The following is a 22,513-nucleotide window of genomic DNA, read 5'->3' as shown; positions in this document are numbered from 1 at the left end:
ATAAATAAATAAATAAATAAATAAATAAATAAATAAATAAATAAATAAATAAATAAATAAATAAATAAGATATCATCACCGCAGGGAGGGGGGCGGCGATAACTTCCTCAATGGCTCAAGGGGGCGTTTCTTTCAAAAAGGTTAAGAACCACTGTTCTAGAACATATATCAGTCTTACAAAACAGATTTTAGGGTGGCAGGGGCTATAGGGGTTCAGGGAATTGAATGTATACTCCACTTCTGCTAATGGAAATGCTTCTGTCAGTAGTCTCTGCCTTGGATGATACTCTCATGTGCTTTCTCTGCCTTCTATTTGCAACAAAACCTACTTTCTTTGCTTCTTAACTCATGCTTTCATGTACCTTTTCCCTCTTATACAAATGCTTTGGTGGGATTCCCTAGTATTAAATTCCTTGCACTTCAGATTGGCTTTAACGCTAAATAGCAAGCAGAGAGAACTTAATACAATGGCTTAATTGTATTGGCTAACTAAAGGAGGGGTTCGTTGTGCATTGAATTAAAAACAGGCAGCCTCCTTTACATGGTGCTTTTTGGCTTCGGAATAGCTTTCTTAGATAGAGATGACTGGTATCAATGTTGCTTTTCTAATCTTAGTTTCATGGGTTAATTTACCATGAATAGCCATATTCCACATTTCTTTATACCATCCCTCCATATTAAACTGATAATTATTTTTCAAATTCTTTGGAAATATCAAACTTGCCATGGTTATCATAATAATGATAAAAATTCATTTTTCTTCCCCTTTTAGTTGATTGTTATTCAGTATATCCAACAAAGCTATTGTTGAAGACATTTGTACATCACTAGCCAGACTTTAACATTCTGTCTTGGATGTGGGCCATGCTGTAATCTTTAATTTCATAGTTGTTTTAATATTGTATTGATAATACAAATAAAAGTAAAGCCCCCTGGAATTCCTCTTGTGGTTGAAGGTCTAGTTTAGAAATGGTTAAACCAGATAAACAGAACAGTTGTTCTAAAATGACAGAGAGGTGACTAGTGTTTGCAGAGTACTGAACCTGTCTCATTCTTTGCCAGGTATGTGCTTTATCCATTGGATCTCTACAATGACAGTGCATATTATGCTTTGACCAAATTTAAGAAACAATTTCTCTATGATGAAATCGAGGCTGAAGTGAGTTTCTTTCTGTTTCCTTTGTAATTTGATCCAGAAGTTTTATAAACCCTGTTATTTACTCTTATGCATTTTTGTTCTAAAGCACATTTCTTTTATCCTTCTACCAGGTGAACTTGTGTTTTGATCAGTTTGTATACAAGCTGGCAGACCAAATCTTTGCTTACTATAAAGCAATGGCTGGCAGGTATGAGTCATCTGTTGGATATTGGATAATGTGTGTCTTCAAGCAGATGTGTTACATCAGCTGCTGTGTAGCTTTATAAGGATGGACTAATTTCTGACTGGAAGATCTTATGGCCAGTGCTAATAAATGGGAAGATATTGTTACCATTCATTGTATAGGTCTGCAATGATCTGCAACAGTTTTTAAGAACATAGCCTGGAGTGACGGTTTTGCATATGGAGGTAGAATTATAATGATAATTATAATGATTGCCTATTCAGTGTCTACTGAATAGAGATCGAAGCGAAGAATGGAAAATGTATGCTTAGAAGACTAGGAAGAGGGGTTGAAACTACTGTAATATGAATTTTGTAATTTGCCACACATCGGCTCGAGAGAGAAGAGGGAATGCTGTATTGTTGATGGGTGAGGTTAGGACACAAAGCTCCAAAAATGGTGGGGAAAAGAAAGAAAAGGAAAAAAGATCTGCCAGCAGACATGTTCAACTACTACAACCTTCCCCAACCTGGTTCCCTCCACATGTTTTGGACCGCAAATCTTACCAGCCCCATCCAGCTTGACCAGTACTCAAGAATGTTGGGAGTTGCAGTCAGGGAACATCTGGAAGGATCCAGGAGATGGGGGGTGGGGTTAGCCTCTTATATATATTTCTTTTTAAGTAAAAGTTGAAATAAAGAATTGAATCACTAAGAAGTCAATCAAGAGAAGGCAACGACAAATGTTTTCTACTTGCAGTGTCTTATTGGATAAACGATTCCGAGCTGAATGTAAAAATTATGGAGTGATTATCCCTTATCCGCCATCGAATCGCTATGAAACATTACTCAAACAGAGACATGTCCAGGTACAACTTAATCACTTTAACATGATTCCCCGAGTTTATATGAAGCAGCCAGGTAGAGTAGATCTACCCATTTCTTTCATATGCCAAAGTCTGTGGATCTACAGGGTGAGGGTCTCAATCAACCAGGAGAGTGAAAGATATGCCCATGGCGAATTCATTTGTGCTGTAGTATGTGGTGGAGATCATATGGCCCTTATCCCAGGTATTTGCAGAAGGAGTGGGCCTACCTGGCATTTCTCATCGACTTTTCTCACATTCATGTTCGTTGCAGTTCTGCTTATAGCCCCTTGTCATGTGTGAGTGTTTTTTTCTCTCTTCATCCCTTTTTCTAGTATTCTTACATTTTAACACTCGCGTGCCCCAGTTAGCTGTTCCTGACACCCATTGGAGTCCTTTTCAGGAAGAGGTTTATCTAGAACCCCTCCCTGTTGCCACTTTCTATTTACATAGAATTGCCATTGCAGAGCGTGATCTCTTGGAAAAACATTTACATTTAGCAGACTATCTCCTGTTCAGACTGTCACTCTCCACACACAGGAAACCACAGCCTAGGAGAGAAGAGCTATCCCTTTCCACCTCTACATGCATTTAGATTAACCTTTTCATGGTCTGGACACAAGAATAGGGCCTGGATCTCCACTGCATTCAGAAAACTGCTCTTTGATCTACTAGGAGGAAGCAAAGCGATCCCCTTGCCATGTTAATCTGCAAAGGTTGATTGGTTCTTTCCACTGAAATCCTCATCTTCTTCTCAGTAAAGGCTAATGACTCTAGGATCCAGTTTAGTTACTTCCCTACATGTTTGCCCTGTCTTTAAGCTTCGTCTTCATTTGCTGTCATTTGCTTCTATCTTCCACAGCTGCTGGGCAGGTCAATTGACCTAAACAGGCTTATTACACAGCGTATCTCAGCTGCAATGTACAAATCATTGGATCAGGCCATTAGTCGCTTCGAGAGTGAGGATCTGACATCCATTGTGGTAAGTAGTGGCTTAAAAGTGAAAACTGAATTCCTTCTTATTGCATACCTATTACATGCTTGGAGACATATCTAACCTATAGCTCTACTTTGCTGTAAACTTGTGTCAGCCTTTACTTACCCACTTCTTGGAAGAGTGTGCATAGGAGAAGGAAGTAGGTAGCTCTATTACCCCATCATCACTTTCTTGACCTGGAGAATGGCATGCTTGAAGGGGAGAAGTTGTTCCTTGTATGAAAGGTCTCCTTGAAAACAAAAACCCTGATTTTCCAAGGTTCTTGTTCATGTGTAGAGCTTACATGTGAGCAAAACTTGTCTTCTCTTCTGACATATTTCTGGGCTCGGTGTATGTTGCCAAGAACGAAATAAGTAATTTCTGTAGAGAGCTTTAAGTCTGTCTTTTCCTACCAGACTATTCAACTGAGTTACTACTGGAGGTTGTCTCTGAAGACGTGGGCTATAGTCCACCAAAGCTTATGCCAAACAAAACCTCTTAGTCTTTCAGATGCCACAAAATTCTTTGTTGGTTTTGCTGAAATAGACATTGTGTTCACCCCTTGGAAAAGTACATGTACTTTTTAAACGGTAGATTTCATTCTGTTTGTGTATATAATACAGTAAAAAATCAGAAGGGAGTAAAAAAACAGCTATCTGTTTACAATAATCCTGTTTATTTAATTAGGTAAGCAGGTAGGCAGATGGTTGTAGCTACCTCTGAAATAACCCTTAGGAGAGTGCTAACTTTAACAGGAGGATTTTCAGCCTTCTCATTTTGATAGTTTTTAATACATGGAATGTTTTGTGATAATATATTTAAATTTCATGGTCTCATTTGCAAGCAAAGGCATAAACATCTGTACTACAACCAATACCAGCTAGTTCTGTCACTAGACTGCTGTAGTTAGAGCTACACACTGACTAATGTAGCCTGATGATTAATAAGAGAATGCTGTGAAAACGTACCGTGGAATGTGCCATTGTGGCCACTATCACCTTGGACTAGGGTGGAGGTAGCCAGTTTGGTCACCTCAATCATAGGCTTCATGAACTCCAGAATCCCATTGTTGCTGGAATTTGTCTTTATTAGGGTACAGTATTCACTTTCTTTAGCCACCCACCCCACCCCCATTGCTCTTTGTCCTCACAGAGGCTCCAGTTCTGCTCCCTGGGCTACAAGTGCCTCCAGTCTGGGGCTGCCGTCAAATCTGTAACACTGGCTCTAGCCCTTTAGAGGAGATCCAGTAATGCTGGACTACCGAAGGTTCTCGAGCCCCAGCAATTTGTCCTGGTCACTAGTTTTTTAAAAAAAACTTCACTAGTTTAAAATAGAATCATGGAGTTAGAAGGGCTCTATAAGGCCGTTGAGTCCAACCCCCTGCTCAGTGCAGGAATCCAGATCAAAGCAGATCTGTCAGATGGTTTTCTATTGAATTTCTTCCAGCATTGGAGCACTCACAACCTCTCAAGGTCATTGCTTCCCTTGTCATTCTGCTTTAACAGTTAAGACTTTTTTTCCTGATATTCAGCCTACATCTGGATTCCTGTCAGTTGAGCTCATTAGTACATCTCCTGCACTATGGGATGGTGAAGAACAGATCCTTCCCCTCCTCTGTAGGCCTACCTTTCAATATTTGAAAAGTGCTACCTTATCTTCCCCTCAGTCTTCTTAAGGCTAAATATGCCCAGTTTATTCAGTCTTTCTGAAAGACTGGAATATATTCCAAGAAATTTAAAACTCTCAATAAGGAGACAATATGCTGTATCCCCCCCAAAAAAAATCCTAATCCTGCAGGCCATTCACAAATCAAAAGTCAGTTTGATCAAGAAGGACGGTCCTGGTCCTGGAAGATGTGCCACAGTTGCTGATTGTGCTTCTTCTTCTGCCAGTGCTGCTTCTGAGTGGTGGCTTGGCTAGGCCCCTGTAGTGTCATTGTGGGGGCACAGTAGATGCAACAACGTGTGCTTCTTCCCTACATCCTTTACCTGGGTCCTTGGGTCCTGAAGCAGCAGCTGAGGGTGCAAAAGATGGGAGGGGGTTCCTTGGAGGTCTCAGTCCAATCCTCTGATTCTGAGTCCTCCTCTTTCCTCCCCGTTTAAACCTGATTCCTGGCATCCACTCCCAGATCCAGCCCCATCTTCCAGACATAGCTCCAAACACACACACACACACACACACACACACACACACACACACACACACACACACACACACACACACACACACACACACACACACACACACACACACACACACTCACACACACTCACACACACTTTTGTCTTTGCTGTTAGTTCAGTCAGAGGTCTTATGTAAAGGATTGCTATCCTTGCCAAAGATCAAACCCTCCCATTGCGGTTCAACCTGCAATGATAAGGATTATAAACAATATAAAGGACAGTATGTCAACTTTATAATTCTCTCTTTTATAACTGCTCAGGTCAGACATTGATTAAAGCTGCTGTGGTTTGTGTTCTCAGTCAACACCTTCTAGCACTGTTCCTCAAAAGATCATGCTTTGAAATGAACATGTTGGTTTCGCTCACTTCAAACATACAAAGGTTAGAGTAGACCTCCTTCCACAAATATATATGCTACCCAACTTTCCTTTACAGGGTAAGGATAAGCATGCCAGGCCTGCCTTACTGTGGATGAATTATTTCCTGTGGGAGCTTGAGAACGAAGTGGTTTTTACTGCTGCTTTGTATTGTATGCAGGAGCTTGAGTGGCTTTTGGAAATAAACCGCCTGACACATAGACTGTTGTGCAAGCACATGACCTTGGATAGTTTTGATGCCATGTTTCGAGAGGCCAATCACAACGTCTCGGCTCCTTATGGGCGGATCACCTTGCATGTTTTCTGGGAGCTTAACTTTGATTTCCTACCTAATTACTGCTACAATGGATCTACTAACAGGTAAGATGACAGTGTCAAAGTGGAGTGCTTTGGAGGCCTGCCTGAAAGCCAGATCTGAGTTATGGAGGCCATATCGCTTTTGTACTTAATTCCTCCAAACTCACACTCAGCAAGATGGGTTAGATAGTTGATTTCACCCAACAGAATACTGTAATTGCAACACATTTAGGCATATTTCTTGAATTAGATTTTGTAAATCCTGGATGAGAAAATTATGTCCTGTCAAATACAGCAGCCAGGGGTATGGTGGGGTGAGAGAGGAAAGAAACCACACTGTTGGCTTATGAAGGAACTTTAGAAGGCAAATATAATATGCTTTATACCATTTCCATGGTATTTTATCACAAAAGGATTTTCTAAAACATCCAGTTATGAGAATATAGATCTATAAGATAATTTTTCTTCACGTCTAATTATGAGAAAATAAACATATATTTAATTGCCATTTTATGGGGAGAATCTCTTAAAAATGTAACAGTTTGAACACTGGTTAGAAATGCTAATTTTGGCAGATAAAATAAAATATTTCATCATTACCCATACTTGGTAGATGAAGTTGAAAGCAGGGGAGATATTTCTGGCTGCAAACTATTAGTTGAATAATCATGATTTTATAATTTTATTAGTTGAATAGTCATGATTTTAGAAGAAAAGATTTCACTCAACATGAAGCAGCAAGTTGTAGTTTTAGAACACATGGTAAAGCTACATTTACTATAACTATATTTTCCTCTTATTTTCATAAACACCAGATTTGTACGGACTGCAATTCCATTCACTCAAGAACCCCAGAGAGATAAACCAGCCAATGTCCAGCCATATTATCTTTATGGATCTAAGGTGAGTCAACAAACACATTTGCCATTTTCAGTCCAATTTGGAAGGAGTTTGTGAGACTGCACATCACAAGCAATATGTCCTAAAAGAAAATGTCATGATTTTTAAAAGTAGTGAGGAAGAGGGGGGTTTGCACAATGAACGGTACTAGGAAACAGCTGAATTAGCACACCCACCCACGCGATGTGGATCCTGACAATCCAGTTCTATACATGTTTACTCATTCAGAGTAAAAGAGTCCTTGATTCAAAGAACAGAGTATGGTAATACTTCTTGGTGAACCTCAGTTTCTATACAGTAGTACCTCAGTTTACAAATGCCTCAGTTTACGTAATTTTCAGTTTACGAATGGAAATCTGTTGAAAATAACACCTCGATTTACGTTTCCCCCCCCCTCAGGCTTTTTGTCTGTGAAGAAAATTTCCCCAAGATGCATTGTACCTGGAGGTTTGTAGCACTACCCCTGTTCCTATGGCAATCCACGTTTCGGCTTACACATTTTCAGCATTACGTAACATTCCAGAGAATGCATTAATTTCGTAAACCAAATTACAGTAATAATGTACATAGGACTGAAGGCCTCAAACAAGCTGGACTTTTCCAAGCTTTTTTTAGCTACCAGAACTTCTGATCACAAAGAATCTTTAGAGACCACGAATGAAATTAACATTGGAAGTGTCCTGCTGAATGTGAAATGGTTATTAAGTGCACAAGGCTGAAGTCTGACACACCAGCTGCATATTCCTAATATGACCCTTGGTTGTGGTTTAAAATGCCATCTTGACCATGAATCTCTTTTCCAACTTGATTAACCTGGCCTGTGCCAGAGAAGAACACAGCTTGACATTTGACTAACCAAACAACAGCTCTCTCTGTATGTTTTAAGGTATCATTCACATCATACTGAATGCAGTCTGATTCCGGTGCTTAGAGTAGCCCTGGACATACTGAGGAGATACTAGGTGGGGTCATTGGTAACCCCATTTCACAGTTCTAGCTGTGTTTTGCTTTCTTGTCTGATCATGGTCCATTGGGTCTCTTCCAGTTCTGCAGCTCTAAGATGATGATGATGATGATGATGGTTTCAGAGTGAAAGAATTTGAATTCTTCATAGTCCCCAGATGTAGCACACATAGCATTTCTCTTTAAATAGGTTTCCTGGAATATTTGTTTCATTTTTTTCATAAATTCCTATGCTGTTGACTTAGTGCTGGGCACTACTCTAAGTGGTTAACAAACAGAAAACAATAAACAACGAGAACAAATCAAAATCTCACACCCACATTATATATTGATAACAAATACAGATATTGACAATTATTATTTTCTTGAGATGCTTCTGAAGGGAATTTATGCTCAGAACAGATTAATTAACCAGAAGTTTGGATACCTGTTAGAATTTATTTATATTTAAAGTGTCAGAGCAGAACAGACATTTCTTTTACATTAATATACATGAATGTAGCTGAGGTGCCTTTCACAAGTTATGTCCATTTGTCTAGCATTCATGTATTGACTAAGTTCTTTTACTTATGTGTGCCGGTATAACTTGCTTGTGGATGAAACACATTTCATTGGTCCCCATAGTCTTTGGTGCATTGGGAACAATGGTGTGGTATTTTATAAAATATTATTAGTTGTAGATCTCTGAAATAACACCATAAGAACTGCAAAAAAATGGAAATATTAGTAACAGCATTACACCGATATTTCAGTGATCCTTATATTTCTTGTTAAAATTTGTACCTTTTATATAATACCAGTCAAAGACTGTGTCTTGTAAACTTGGTATAAAGTACGCAAGTGTGGTTTACCAGTACCTTTTTCTGGTGGTGCCATGGGAAATTTGCCATTTGAATATAATTTCTTACTAATTTAGCAGAGCTGGCTCATACTGATGAATGCTGTGATAAATATTACATAGTTTCACAGGCCAGTTGCCTGTGGTATTTGAACCAAGTAGCTGTGGTTTAAGAGAGCTTTTAAAATCAGGATTCCAAGGTTAGGTTCAGGTATTCAGGTATCCTGTGTGTTTTAGTTAGAAATGGGCACAAACCAGAAAATCAGTGGTTCATGACTATCCACAAACCACAAACTTTCACACACACACCCCAAAACATGAACTGGTTTATGGTTCAGGAACCTCCCCCTGTCGCCGTTGCCTCCCTATCTTGCATTGAAGCCGCTGTCACCACCATCCTGAGAGGATGGAAGCTGGGTTGCTGCCTGTGCGGATGTGCCTGTCGCTCAGCTGACAGGCGGGCACATAAACAGAAGCAGCAGGCCCCGTTTCCATGCAGGGAACCAGGCCTGCTGCCTCTCAGGATGGCGGTGGCTTCAAGACAAGATAGGGAGGCAATGGGAGCAGGGGGAGGGGTGGGCATTCCATTTTGCTAAAGCAAAACAAAATGCTAAGGGGATGAAGTTTGGCGCTTTTGTTTTGTTTCAGCAAAATGGGATCCCCAGACTGAACCACGAACCAAAACTTGAACCAGCCCAGTTCGTAGTTCGGTTCATATGTGTGTTTCATGAATAGATGTTTCAGTATACCGTGTCAGGTGCATACTGTATTCATGAATCTCATTAAACATTGAGAGCTATCAATCATTAGTATAAGGATTGAAGAATCATTTTTGTTCATCAGAAGCTCTTTTTGTTCATCAGAGCTTATGTGTTGCTTTGAAGTATTTATTTATTTATTTATTGGACTTATATACCGCCCCATAGCGCTACAAGCACTCTCCGGGCGGTTTACAATTTTTTAATTATACAGGCTACACATTGCCCCCCCAGCAAGCTGGGTACTCATTTTACCGACCTCGGAAGGATGGAAGGCTGAGTCAACCTTGAGCCGGCTACCTGGGATTTGAACCCCAGGTCGTGAGCACAGTTTTAGCTGCAGTACAGCGTTTTAACCACTGCGCCACTGACTAAATACATATGCCCATGGAAGGAAAAACATACATGCATAGCAGAGGTTCTGGCGTTCCTCTTGCCACAGCAGTTCTCAAAGAGGAAACTGCCTACAAAGTGAAAAATGCTGATCTCGTTGCCAAGGAAACTTGCTTTAGCATTAATAACAAAATTGTGACTGTGAGGCCTGCCCTTCAGGTTCTTTATTCTGGTGTGCTTACGTCATTACTTCAGATTGAAGCAATGTTTTTAGTCAGAGGTCTTCATAAACAGAGCTCATGGATTAACATATTTGTTTCATCAAAATAAGCAGTTTTTAAAACATCTGTTATTCCACAGTCTATTTGCAGTAAAAGGCTACATTGGCAGCGAAGGCTTTCTGAGGATTAGATCTGGTCCATCTGTTGGTCCAGTTACAGACCAGCTGAAACTAGATGAAATATGTCAAGTTTGTAAAAGCAGGAATGGCTGTGTTGGCACAAAGCAATTCCAAATTAGATAATTACGAAGGTGATTTAACTGGCAAACAAAACAAAAACAAAAAAAGCCACAAAAAATGTTCAAAAGCATCAAAAACTGTGCAAACATCTTCATCAGGCAACATTCTTCATCAGCATGAAGCCTAAGAAGTAGCAACATTTACCACACTGTTCCTCTGTGTCTCAAGGAAGTGGGCATCTTCCTGCCTCTCAGTGCTCCATCAGTGGCTTTCTGGCTGTTCCACCATTGGCAGAGATTTCTCCCACAAGATGTAGAACGGATGTGAATGAAATGTGCATCTGCCACCACTTGGGGGCCATAGCAAATAATCTTTTGTCTCATTCGGTACACTGTAGAACGTTGTCTGGTTCAAAAGCTACCTGTAGTCCTCTATTGGCTGGAGCTCACATTTAATTATTTTCTTATCTTTATCTGAATGTGTTTTCTCTCTTCCTGCTGCTTGTATTGGTTTAAAATGCTAAATTCTCCTCATCATATGCTGAGCTTCAGTCATAAGAAGGGCAAATACAAGGACACTTTTTAAAAGAGGCTGTTGCCAAATTAACCATAACAACCACTGCTCTTATTTAAAGTTGATTTTAAAAGCCTTTATTCCTCAACTTGCTTTTCTATAGCATTCAGTGTTTCCACTTTTTAAAAAATTCTCAGTTTATTTTGACCATTTACTGTTGTGTTATATAATGTTATACTCTGCAGCAAAACTGAAGATGCCTGCTTTAAAATCCTTTAATTTTGTGGAAGTTGTAGATGTTCTGTCTCCATTAATGCTGTAAACTTTGTAGCAGATACGATACTTTTCTTTTAAAGTGTTAAAATGGGCTGGAGGACTCTGGCTCACAGGACAAATCTACCCCATTAGGCCCGAGCACCTGTCAATTGCAGCTGTTGTCACTAATCGGTGATCACAGATAACACCAGGGATTCCCAGTGCTTTGCTTACTTCTCTCACCTTGTCTTTTCTGATTAGGAAAGCTAAGGAACCATGTAGTCAGTTATTATCTAAGCCAAATGGTCATGGGAAGCTCAGTACAAGGCTACATGGCTCAGTGGTTTGCCTGCCCTCTATTCTCAGAAGCTCTGTGATGACTCCTTGGCTATTATTCTTGCTTCCAGTGACAGTTCTGCTCCTATTTTTCCCAGCCTCTCAACATTGCCTATAGCCACATCTACAGTTCGTACCGGAACTTTGTCGGACCGCCTCATTTCAAGACTATATGTCGGCTGCTTGGTTATCAAGGAATTGCGGTGGTTATGGAGGAACTACTGAAGATAGTCAAGAGTCTGGTAATAGTGAATTTTGAATCTAGGGATCAGGCCATAAAGTCAGTTAACCCTGGCACAGAGTTTGGGAAAGTTACTGATTAGAATATAATTGCCAGAATCCCCCTGCCAGCTTTAATGAGTGAGACTCATTAGTATTGTCCACTCTGGTTGAAAATATGATTTCAATAACATTTAGAAAAGAATGCATTTAGAATATGATTGTGATGTTTAGATGGGTATTTTTGTTTAGTAAGATGTCTTTGTTGACATATTCTAAATGTTACAAATAATGTATTTTAGACTCATCACATTGCTTTGCTCCTACATTTGAGAGCCAAATAAAGTAGCAAGAAACTGAAAATAGTACAGTTTCCTAGGCAATATACATTTCCATCAGTTTTATGCTAATACAACTGACGTGGCTTTCCTCAAAAGATATGGGAAACTACCATTTGGGCTGGAAGCCAGGAAATTTTTTTGAGGTTCCTAGCTTCCACAGTGCCCCAACATTTAAACCCAAATGTTTGACTGGATTGCTGCTCTAGCCGCCTAGAGTGGCCTTATAGGCCAGATGAGCGGGGAATGAATGAATGAATGAATGAATGAATGAATGAATGAATGAATGAATGAATAAATAAATAAATAAATAAATAAATAAATAAATAAATAAATAAATAAATAAATAAATAAATAAATAAATAAATAAATAAATAAATTGAAGTCTAAAGTATTAACTTTTCCACACACTGGTAGGATCTATTTGTGAATTGATTAGGAAATGAGTGGAAAGGCAAAGATCTTCTCTGAAATACTGCATGTAGTCCTTGTGAAACCTTTAACAGGGTTGGTGTTTGTTCCAAACTCTTTGCTAAACACTTGGAGTCTTTGCTAAACAGAACCTCCCCTTTCTCCCAGTGCCAGGAAGATAACTCATTTTTTTTAAGACTTTGTAAATGTTACTGGCTTGCCGTGGGGTTCTTCTTCTCAAAAACCAAATTTTCAAAAATCCAGTTGGACATGCTTTAAACCTTTTAACTGGGCTTGAGGTATATATTTTATATTATTTTACTCTTGCCTCCATTTCAGAGTTATTTCCCAGGGCAACCAATATATGGATATATACCTACCTTTAGAGTTCAGCGAAACTTCAGAGAAACATTGTTAGTTCTCTTCTTTGCTGAGGATTAAGACAGTTACTACCCCATGATTTAACTGATTGCCGTAGCCAGTAAAAATCAGTGGACACTTGTCTGCTTTCTAAAATCTTCTGCTTCTTCCAATAGTTGCAAGGAACCATCCTGCAGTATGTGAAAACTTTGATAGAAGTGATGCCAAAGATCTGCCGCCTGCCCAGGCATGAATACGGATCTCCAGGTTGGTACATATGGTGCATTGTGAGGCATCTGTAAATATTCACTCTTCATCATAAGCGCTACATCTTGATAGCATTTCTGTCCCATGGTTCTGTGCACTGCACCATATTGACATTATTTATTACTGTGACGATCATAAGAGGAGGAGTACAGGTAACTGTTGTGTAGTGGATATAGTATCACACTAGGACACTCGATACATGGATTCAAATCCCTGCTTGGCCATGACAACTCTGTGGATTTGGTATGGGAAAACCACTCCTTAAGTATCCCACATACCTTGCACTCCTACTGGAGTTGCCATAAGCTGGAATCAACTTGATGAGAGATCACAGTGGAAGTGGGCAGATTTAACCAGCCATGCTGCAAGGCAGTTGTAATAGATAATATCAAAGAGCACAGATCTGCTCACCCATTGTTGTTGTTATTTACTTAGTTTCAGCTTACTCCTTCTTCCAGCGGATTCATTAAAGTATATGTCTTTCCCTCCCTGCCTATTTTCAGTTGGTCATTAACTATGTGAGAACTTAAAATTTGGTACATCTGTGTGATAATTTATTATCTCAGTTTGGTGTGTTTGCATTGACACAGATGTGTGGAAAAGTCTCCTAAGGAGCTGAGCCTGGTATCACATAAGGAGCTATGGAAATAGTCTGGTTATTCTATGAAAAACAAGTGTAGGCTGGTTCTAGATAAGGGCACCATTGCAGCAGCAGGAGATTAGATAAACTGAATAGCAACAGGAGAGAGCCATTCTTTCAGTGCATATACCTATTCTTGGTCACCTATGAGGAGGAACAGTGATCAGGGCAGAGAAGATTGCATAAATGATTTTTTTAAAAAAATTAAGTTATGTTTTATTATTTCATGAGCCACTTCATGCAGGTCCATTTTGGTACCAGAGAAGATGATGGAAGAGAACTAATGGTTAGATTTGGAGTTGTACAATAGCCTAGGGCGCTGCAGAAGGCATCATTTATCTTTAGAAGAGGGATCTCGGTTGCTGCTGAAGTCATAGATGGCTCATGGCTGGAGTTGGGAGGCATTTCCTTTTAAACGGGAGTTGAAATGCCCTCTTCTTCGTCCATGAGATGCCTAACAGTAAAAACATGACTATACAGTATATTTCAAGGAAGAGGGAGATCATGAGGCTGTGGTCAATACTGTAGCTATTCCCAAAAGCAAGAGTCAGTGCTAGAGTGTACTTCATGATGTCTGCCTTCTCTTGTACATCCATCCTTGATTACTTTCTCGTTGTCTTTCTCCTCTTTCACATTTTTCCCCCAAGGGATCCTGGAGTTCTTCCATCACCAACTGAAGGATATAATTGAGTATGCAGAACTAAAGACGGATGTATTCCAGAGCTTGAGGGAAGTGGGTAATGCCATTCTTTTCTGCCTTCTCATAGAGCAGGCCCTGGTGAGTCACAGTGGATTCTTTTGAAAACTGGCAGGCTCATTTAAAAAAATAAAGTAAACAAACAAGCAAACAACTCAGATATACCATTTTAATACTATGGATAATGCGATGGCAATTTAATAAGGATGCCATCATTTAATTCCATCTGCTGAAGAGGGATTCAGCACAAATTGTAAGGCTGCATAAATGAAAATAGAATCCTATTCCTGTAAACATGATATGGATTATGGGATGGTTCCAAATCCAAAGTGTTTTGAATCTAAACTTGAAGAGATACTGAAAAGTCACCATGAGGTTCCATTAGGTTAATGTACAGTTTCAGAGGTACTTTGTAGAGCCACAGTGGTACAGGAGACATGGGTCTCACTGGCATGGCATTTTTAAAATATGACACAAAGATTTGTAGAGCCCATCACGATCGTCCATCTAGACCTGTGCTTTCATTCTGTTGTTAGCCCCTACCTGTTCCTATGTGCTCCACTTTGGATGTCATAGCAATAAAGTGCAGATTGTGCATGTTGCATGATAGTTACGTTACAATCTGCAAAAAATGGTACCTGATTTCTCAGGCTACCTTCTCACTGTTGTTTCCTGTATCTCTGGTTTAGCATTGAGCACTAAGGTGAGCACAAGACAATGCTATCTGCATATGGGCAGTCTCATTTAACCCTTCTAGTGCTTCCCACATTCCATTAAAGGTGAAGGATATTTCTATCCAGAATAGTTGATGGCATCATAGTTCTCCTGCATAATGCCTTTTCCCACTGTGATTATGTTGGTCCTTCTGATCAGCATAATAACAAAACATGTGCTTGAATGTGCATAAGACTCTCTTCCGTCTTACTGGACACACCATTTAATTCTTTCTCAGAGCAAGTGGCAAACTATTAATATATTTGGGGGGGGGGCAGTCTTATCTTTTCACAGGAGTAGAAAGTGACTGGCAGTAAGCACAGGGAATTTGCACCAGGAGAAAACTATTCTGGAAAGGATGATAAATGAAAATGATATTTATTGTGTTTGCATCAAGGATTATCTCACCTTTCTTTCTCTCTGTTTTAAGCATTTCAGTGAATGTTTTCTTGGCAGATGTAAAATAACAAACTCCTTTGAATTTACTGGCAGCTGTAAAGATATGTGGAAATCAGTGGGATATGCTTTTGGTGACCAAGTTAGGATTGCATTAGGGTTTATTAATTTTTCCTCTTTGAGATTATTTTTATTTCCTGCTTGTGCCTCAAAGGAGAATATTTTGATTTGAGCTTTTTTTTCCCCTTTTAGAATTTAATTAAATGGTCCAGAACAGCAAATAGCATGCTGTATCAAAACTCCAGAGCATTGATTCTTTTACCCTTCTGGTAGAATGACATGAGACCTTCTGTATTCATGATTTCCTGAACATAATAATGTAAATCTATTTCTAGCAAGATCTTTTAAAAGACTTCCTTTCCCAGGGACAAAGCAATTCATTAATTTATTGATCTTTTAACATAATCAGTATGTATGTAAAAGCATGTAAAAGGCCACAGACGATTCTCCTCTAAGGGTTAATCAAGATAGGAATTTGATAGCATGATTTCTCAGGGCCATATGCCTAAGTAATTAGACTTGTAAATAAAATCCATGTTTACTTTCCAGTGACTTGTACTTAACAAAGGAAGCTAATTTGCAAAATGTAGAGGTGAGAAAAACTTGTGCTGAGACAACTGTCTTTTACCAATTAAGGGAACTTGTAGATGCAGAGTTGACCAGGGAAATTTAACTCACAATTATCAGATGATATATCAGGTATATATGTACAAGGAAGGCCTCATTGCCTCTGTGGAAGGAGAATGAACCTAAGGTATCCATGGAACATCTTTTCATCTACATTTTAAGGGAAAGGTGTGCTTGAATAATTATTCCCAGTTCATTATGCAATTCATTGTTTGGAAAATATTTCTGTGGAGGTAGACGTGAGGAACCTTCTCAGATGTTCATAAAAGTACTGCTTTTTGTGAACAACTGAGGCCTGGATGAAGGATGTTGTACATACTTTTAACTGTCGAAGGTACAAGTGGAGATGAGAGAATTGTTTACAGCATTCCAGGTGTCTGTGCACAGGGATATATTGACACCTGCTCCTCCTGAAGCATCTTGCCTCCTTGCATGCAGCCCATGCCCATCATGGTTTACTTTGTTGCTCTACCGCCCTGTAGCTTCACGCAGAATTGGCCGCCAATCATCACTCAAGTCTCCTTCAGCTTGATTGCTTCTCAGCTCTTGCCTCTTTGTGTGTCTGCAGTTTGAGTTAACTCCAGATATTTGTATGTGTTTTCAAGTTGCTTCTCATTCTGCAGTTCTTCTCTTAGCCTCTTCTAACTCAGTCCTAAGTGTGGTTATTTGGAAGAAAGTCCTTGTTGAGATGAACGGGATGTTACTCCCAGAAAAAAAAAATGCTAATGATTGAATAGTTCTTATTCACCTCTCCTCACTAGCATTTGAAGGTTTGCACTTTTTCCATCAAGAATGAATGCCTTACAAAAAGTGACACAGGGTTAAACAAACACAATAATGCAATGTTCATTTGTTCCTACAGATTTATCTTATACAGTTTCATATACTATAGAGTTCCCCACAGAGACTCTGTATAAATGTAGATACAGTTGCCATGAAATTGTTGGGGTGCAGTTTCCATTCAGAAGACTTGCTTTCTCCTAGAACCTAAAATCTAGGTAAAAAATAACCCTCCACCTAGGTGAAGTATGCAGGGCGTTGCTTTAGATCCCTTTCTTTTTCTTTCTTTTTTCTTTTTAACCTTCAAGGAAGCACATGTGACCCTGATCCAGATTGGGAGCAGTGGTCTTTGCTGTGCATATTTGTGTGATGTGAGTCACAAGCCACCTGAATACACTTAACAGTCTTTATTGTATTTGGAAAACCACAGGGTTATGCACAATAAGAGGAACAGAGGAAACAATTCTAATGGGGCCCAGTAATAGTCTTCATAAAATGTTTAGAATAAAGCAGGCCACAGATCACACAATCTCTGATGTCTATATAGGAGTATGGGAAACAAACAAGATAGAGATAACCGAAATTCGATGGCATGATTCTCATGACTGGATAACATCAATTAAAGGATATGAATTGTTCTAAAATAACAGAAAGAATAGAAAATATAGTGGAGTCATAGTATATGTCAAAAATACACATTCCTGCACAGAAATACAAGAAGATGAGCTTGATTGTCCCATTAAGAGTATTTGAATTAATATAATTGGTAGTTGGAGTTTGTGGACTGCCCAGTCAAGAAGAAGATGAGGTTGAAACCTTTAAAAAAACAAATTGCAACGATTCCAGACAGACATGCTGTGGTAGTAATAGAATATTTCAGTTGTCCTGATATGTGCTAAATATGGGCCTTCCAAGAAATTCCTGGCTTGTGTGTCTAATTTCTCCTACAAAATGTGGAGGAAGAAATGAGAAGATTAGCTGTCCTGGATTTTATTCTAAGCAATAGAAATGATTGGGTGAATGAAGTGGTAATAAGAAAAACTCTGGGGGAAAAGTGACCATTTTATACTGGAGTTCTTGATTTCAAAGGAAGCCAAAGTGGAATGTAGCCACATGGGTATACTGGGCTTTAGAAAGCCAACTTGAATAAACTCAGAACAATGATAAGTAAGACTCCATGGCAGGAGATTCTAACAGGAGTCCAAGATGGTTGAAGCTTTATTTAAAAAGAAATTCTAAAGGCAAAACTACAAAAAAGTCCGAAGAAGAAGAAGAAAGGTGGAAGATAGCAAAAAACATCAATGTGGCTTCAAAGAAAAAACAACTCAGAGAGGACCTAAAAACAAAAAAAGATATAGGAAGTGAAAGACAGGGAAGGCCACAAAGGAGGAGTACAAACAAGTAGCAAAGAATTGAAAGGATGGTGCCATTAAGGCAAAAACTGAGAATGAGCTAAGGTTGGCAAGAGATGCTAAAAGCAACAAAAAAGCATTCTTCAGGTACATGCATAGCAAAAGACAGAGAAAAGAAATATTAGCTCAGATACTTGGTGGAAATGGAAAAATAATAACAGACAACAAAGAAAAGTTGCCAATTCTTCCTTTATCTCAGTTTTTTTCAAAAGGATAGTCTATGACCTTCCAGCCAAATGTGAGGTACAAGTAGATGGGACAGAATTGCAGCTTGAGATTGAAAAACAAATAGTCAAGGAAAACTTTCTTACCTTGAAAAAGTTCAGATCTCCAGGGCCTGATAAACTGTACCCAAGAGTATTGAAGGAACTGGATGAAAAACTTTCAAAACCACTGTCTATTTTCTTGAAATCATGGAGGATGGGTAAGGTGCCAAATGTTTGGAGGAAGGCTAACATTAAAAAAGGGCAGAAAGGAGGAACTTGGGATCTACCAACTAGTTCACCTGACATCAATCCCGGGGGAAATTCTAGAGTAGATTATAAAGTGGTCACTCTGCAGGCACCTTGAAAACAGTACAGTAATAACCAGAGGCCAACGCTGATTTCTCAAGCACAAATCCTGCTAGACTAATACCTCATTTTTTGATCGGGTAACCTCCATGGTAGATGGTGGGAAAGCTGTACCCATAGTATATCTTGACTTCAGCAAAACCTTTGACAAAGTACCCCATAATATTCTGATTAGCAAGCTAACTAGGTATGGACTGGATAGAACAACTATCTGGATAGAATACAATCATACTTAGAGTGTGCTTGTAAATGGCTCCTTCTCAAATTGGGAAGAGGTAACAAATGGGGTACTACAAGACTCAGTCCTGGGCCCAGTCCTCTTCAACATTTTTATCAATGACTTGGATGAGAGTGTGCAGAGAATTTTGCAGATGACACAAAATTAGGTGGAATAGCTAGTACAGTGGTGCCCCGCTTGACGATTACCCCACTCCACAGCGAATCCGCTTTACAATGAGGTTTTTGTGATCGCTATTGTGATTGCAAAACAATGTTTAAATGGGGAAAATTCTCTTTACGACGATCGGTTCCGTGCTTCGGGAACCGATTCTTCGCTAAATGACAATTATAAAACAGCTGATCGGCAGCTCTCCCAGCTGTGCAAAATGGCTCCCCGCTGTGTTTAGGACAGATTCCTCGCTTAGCAGGCACTTAAATGGCCGCCCTATGGAGGATCTTCGCTGCACGATGAGGTATTTCGCCCATTGGTTTTCAGTGCATTTCAATGGGTTTTTTACTTCTGTTTGATGACTATTTCATTCTACAGCGATTTTGCTGGAACGGATTATCGTCGTCAAGCAAGGCACCACTGTATCTCGGCAAACGGAAACAACATTCGAAAAGATCTTGATAAGCTCAAGCACTGGGCTGAAAACAACAGAATGAAATTTAACAGGGATAAGTGCAAAGTTCTACCCCTAGAAAATCAAAATCAAATGCACAGTTACAAAATGGGGGATATTTGACTCAGTAATACTACATGTGAGAAGGATCTTGGAATTATTGTAGACTACAAGCTGAATATGAGCCAACCATGCAATGTGGCTGCAAAAAAAGGAGAATGCTATTTTAGGCTACATTAAGAGAAGTATTCTCTCCAAATCCTGTGAAATATTAGTTCTGTTTGGTTCTGTTTAGGCCTTATATAGAGTACTGTGTCCAGTTCTGGACACCACACTTCAAGAAGGATGCTAACAAATTGGAACAAGTTTAGAGCAGGGCGACAAGGATGATCAGGGGACTGGAAACCAAGCCCAGTGAGGAAAGACTGAAAGAACTGGGCATGTTCAGCCTTGAAAAAAGAAGACTGAGAGGTGATATGACAGCATTATTCAAATACTTGACCAAAGATGGTCATACAGAGGAGGAGCAGGATCTGTTGTCAATCATCCCAGATTACATGACATGTAATAATGACTTCAAGTTATAGGAAGCCAGATTTTGATCGAATATCAAGAAAAACCTCCTAACTGTTAGAGCAGTCTGGAACCAGTTACCTTAGAAAGGGGATGAGCATTCCAGTGCTGGAGGCATTCAAGAGAAATTGGGTATCCATCTGTCAGTTATGTTTTGATTTGGATTTGTCCATTGAGCAGAAGGTTGGACTCTATTGCCTTATGACCCCTTTCTAACTCCATTATTATGTGATTTTATATTTAGAGGATGTTCTCCAAGGCTTCTTTAAGTAGCAGTAGTAATGTGCACATTTTACCTGGCAAGGCACTAGGAAAGTCTATAGCAGTATTTTTTTTCCCCCAAGAAAGCCTACAAAATATGTCAAAGAAACACCTCTTCTACTTTTTAGGACAGGTAGTGGCCCTAATTAGGATTCTTCTTCTGGACTTTGAACTGTAAAAGTTAGAACTTAATAAAATTCTTTGAACTCATTATTACATGTCATTGCCTGAATGTAAGCCTATAATTTCAATATGGTGTGTGTGCCTGTAACCAAGAGACCCTTGCCCAGCAGGCTGAGGCAAAGAGGAAGTCACAAAAGCAGCAAAACCAGGGAGCTGGACAGGGGACAGATTGGATTTATCTTCAGTGTGGAAGGGATTGTCACTCTCGAATTGGCCTCCTCAGCCACACTAGACGCTGTTCCAAGTCCTCCATACAGAGCACGTTACCATAGTCCTTCGAGACTGAAGGATGCCTAACCTAAGACACGGCAGGAAGAAAAACTGTACTTTCACACTCCCATGACAGGTGTGAATGTGCACCAACAAATAGGCTCAGCAAAAGATAAGGTGAAAAAAAATGAAATGAAAAGTGATGAAGGGGGTACCCACAATTGATGCCTGTATAGTACAATAGCAGACAACAAATGCTCCCTGGCACCCTGGGGGAGCGTCTTCTAGATCCTCCCCACCACACACATAATTAAAAAAAAAAATTAGGGGAAGAAAGGGCATAAAAGTTCCTGTGTGCCCTCTGAGGGTATAGTGCATTTTCTGCTATATTTTGAGAGTTCCCCAGCTCAGGCTGGCTACTAGAAGAAGCAAGTGGGTTTTCCACCACACAGAGCATTTGGGGGGCGGGGCGGGATGCTGGGATATGGGAATGGGTGCATTCCCACAGGGTCCAGGGATGGGCATGTACACCCCCTGGACCTCTGGACATTGCCCACCCTTTGTTTAGCATAAGGCCAATGCTTATAAAGTTATTGCAGTCAACATGCCGGCTTCTGCCAAGCCAGGTTATGATACCTAGCCAGCCACTAGGCTAGCTGGATGTCTTGCTCCAACCATGCCACAGTCTTGCAAACTTCTGTTGGTCTCACTTAGTGAAGTCATTTCTGGATATCATGTCAGGAGTATGAGCCCCAAGTAGCAAAAGCAGGGCAAATCTCTGGGCCAATTAGACCTCTCTGAATGTGTCTGTTTGCTTGCTTGTTTAATTAAAAACACCCATAAGAGATGTTTGTCAATTGAATATGACCTTTCATGTAGGAGGGGCTAAACTGGTCCCTCTATTTTTCATTACAAAACACCCATGCATGGAAAGAAATTTAAATCAGGGTGGCAGTGATTTCCAACCTTGGGTCCCCAGGTGTTCTTGGACTAAAACTCCCAGAAGCCTTCATCACTAGTTATCCTGGGCAGGATTTCTGAGAGTTTAGCCCAGGAACATCTGGGGACCCAAGGTTGTGAACCACTGATGTAGAGAAAGGATCGACCTCCTTCTGCCGCAGCTGCAGACCCAATGCAAGTCATCATCATATCTCCCTGCACACCTCCTCTCTGCTTTTTTCCCTTTTCTTTTTTTAAAGGGAGATCCGTATACAGGATTTCTAACTCAATACCGGTTTGGGCATCAGGTTGTGCAGGAACTGGGATAGTTCCCACTGAGAGTTACAGTGGAAGGCAGGTGTAAATTCTCCTGTGTCATAGCACAGATGTCTATCAGAAAGGCCTGCTGTCTGAGGGAAGCCCCTCGTTCAACCTGAGCTTCAAAGAATTTAAAGGGATTTGACACGTGTAGTGTAATGTCATTTTAATGCTGCCTAGATTGTCCCCCTGTGTTCTGCACTAAGGACTTAGAGCCATCAAAAGGAGAAAAGCGAGTGTTCAGGTTTTAGGTAGCCCAGTTTATTTTCTCAGCTGCTTCTCTGAGATGAGCAGTTTGGTAAGCTTTTCACATTTTCA

The 22,513-nt window shown here is 39.9% G+C and overlaps 1 protein-coding gene across 4 annotated transcripts in view; it reads left to right on the top strand.

Moving 5' to 3' along the window:
- CYFIP2 (cytoplasmic FMR1 interacting protein 2) overlaps positions 1-22,513 on the top strand; it is a 94,362-nt gene that overhangs the window by 51,231 nt on the left and 20,618 nt on the right. For all 4 annotated transcript variants that reach the window (XM_072989988.2, XM_072989986.2, XM_072989987.2 and 1 more), the window contains exons 18-26: positions 1,063-1,159; positions 1,270-1,346; positions 2,082-2,190; positions 3,050-3,169; positions 5,884-6,083; positions 6,836-6,923; positions 11,475-11,618; positions 12,881-12,971; positions 14,259-14,389. In XM_072989988.2, coding sequence (XP_072846089.1) covers positions 1,063-1,159; positions 1,270-1,346; positions 2,082-2,190; positions 3,050-3,169; positions 5,884-6,083; positions 6,836-6,923; positions 11,475-11,618; positions 12,881-12,971; positions 14,259-14,389 — 1,057 coding nt within the window. The remainder of the gene's footprint in view (positions 1-1,062; positions 1,160-1,269; positions 1,347-2,081; positions 2,191-3,049; positions 3,170-5,883; positions 6,084-6,835; positions 6,924-11,474; positions 11,619-12,880; positions 12,972-14,258; positions 14,390-22,513) is intronic.

This window comes from Pogona vitticeps, chromosome 2, assembly GCF_051106095.1.
Source record: "Pogona vitticeps strain Pit_001003342236 chromosome 2, PviZW2.1, whole genome shotgun sequence".
Lineage (NCBI taxonomy): Eukaryota > Metazoa > Chordata > Lepidosauria > Squamata > Agamidae > Pogona > Pogona vitticeps.
The sequence above is the reverse complement of the archived record's forward strand: the minus strand, read 5'-3'. Positions and strand labels throughout refer to the sequence as shown.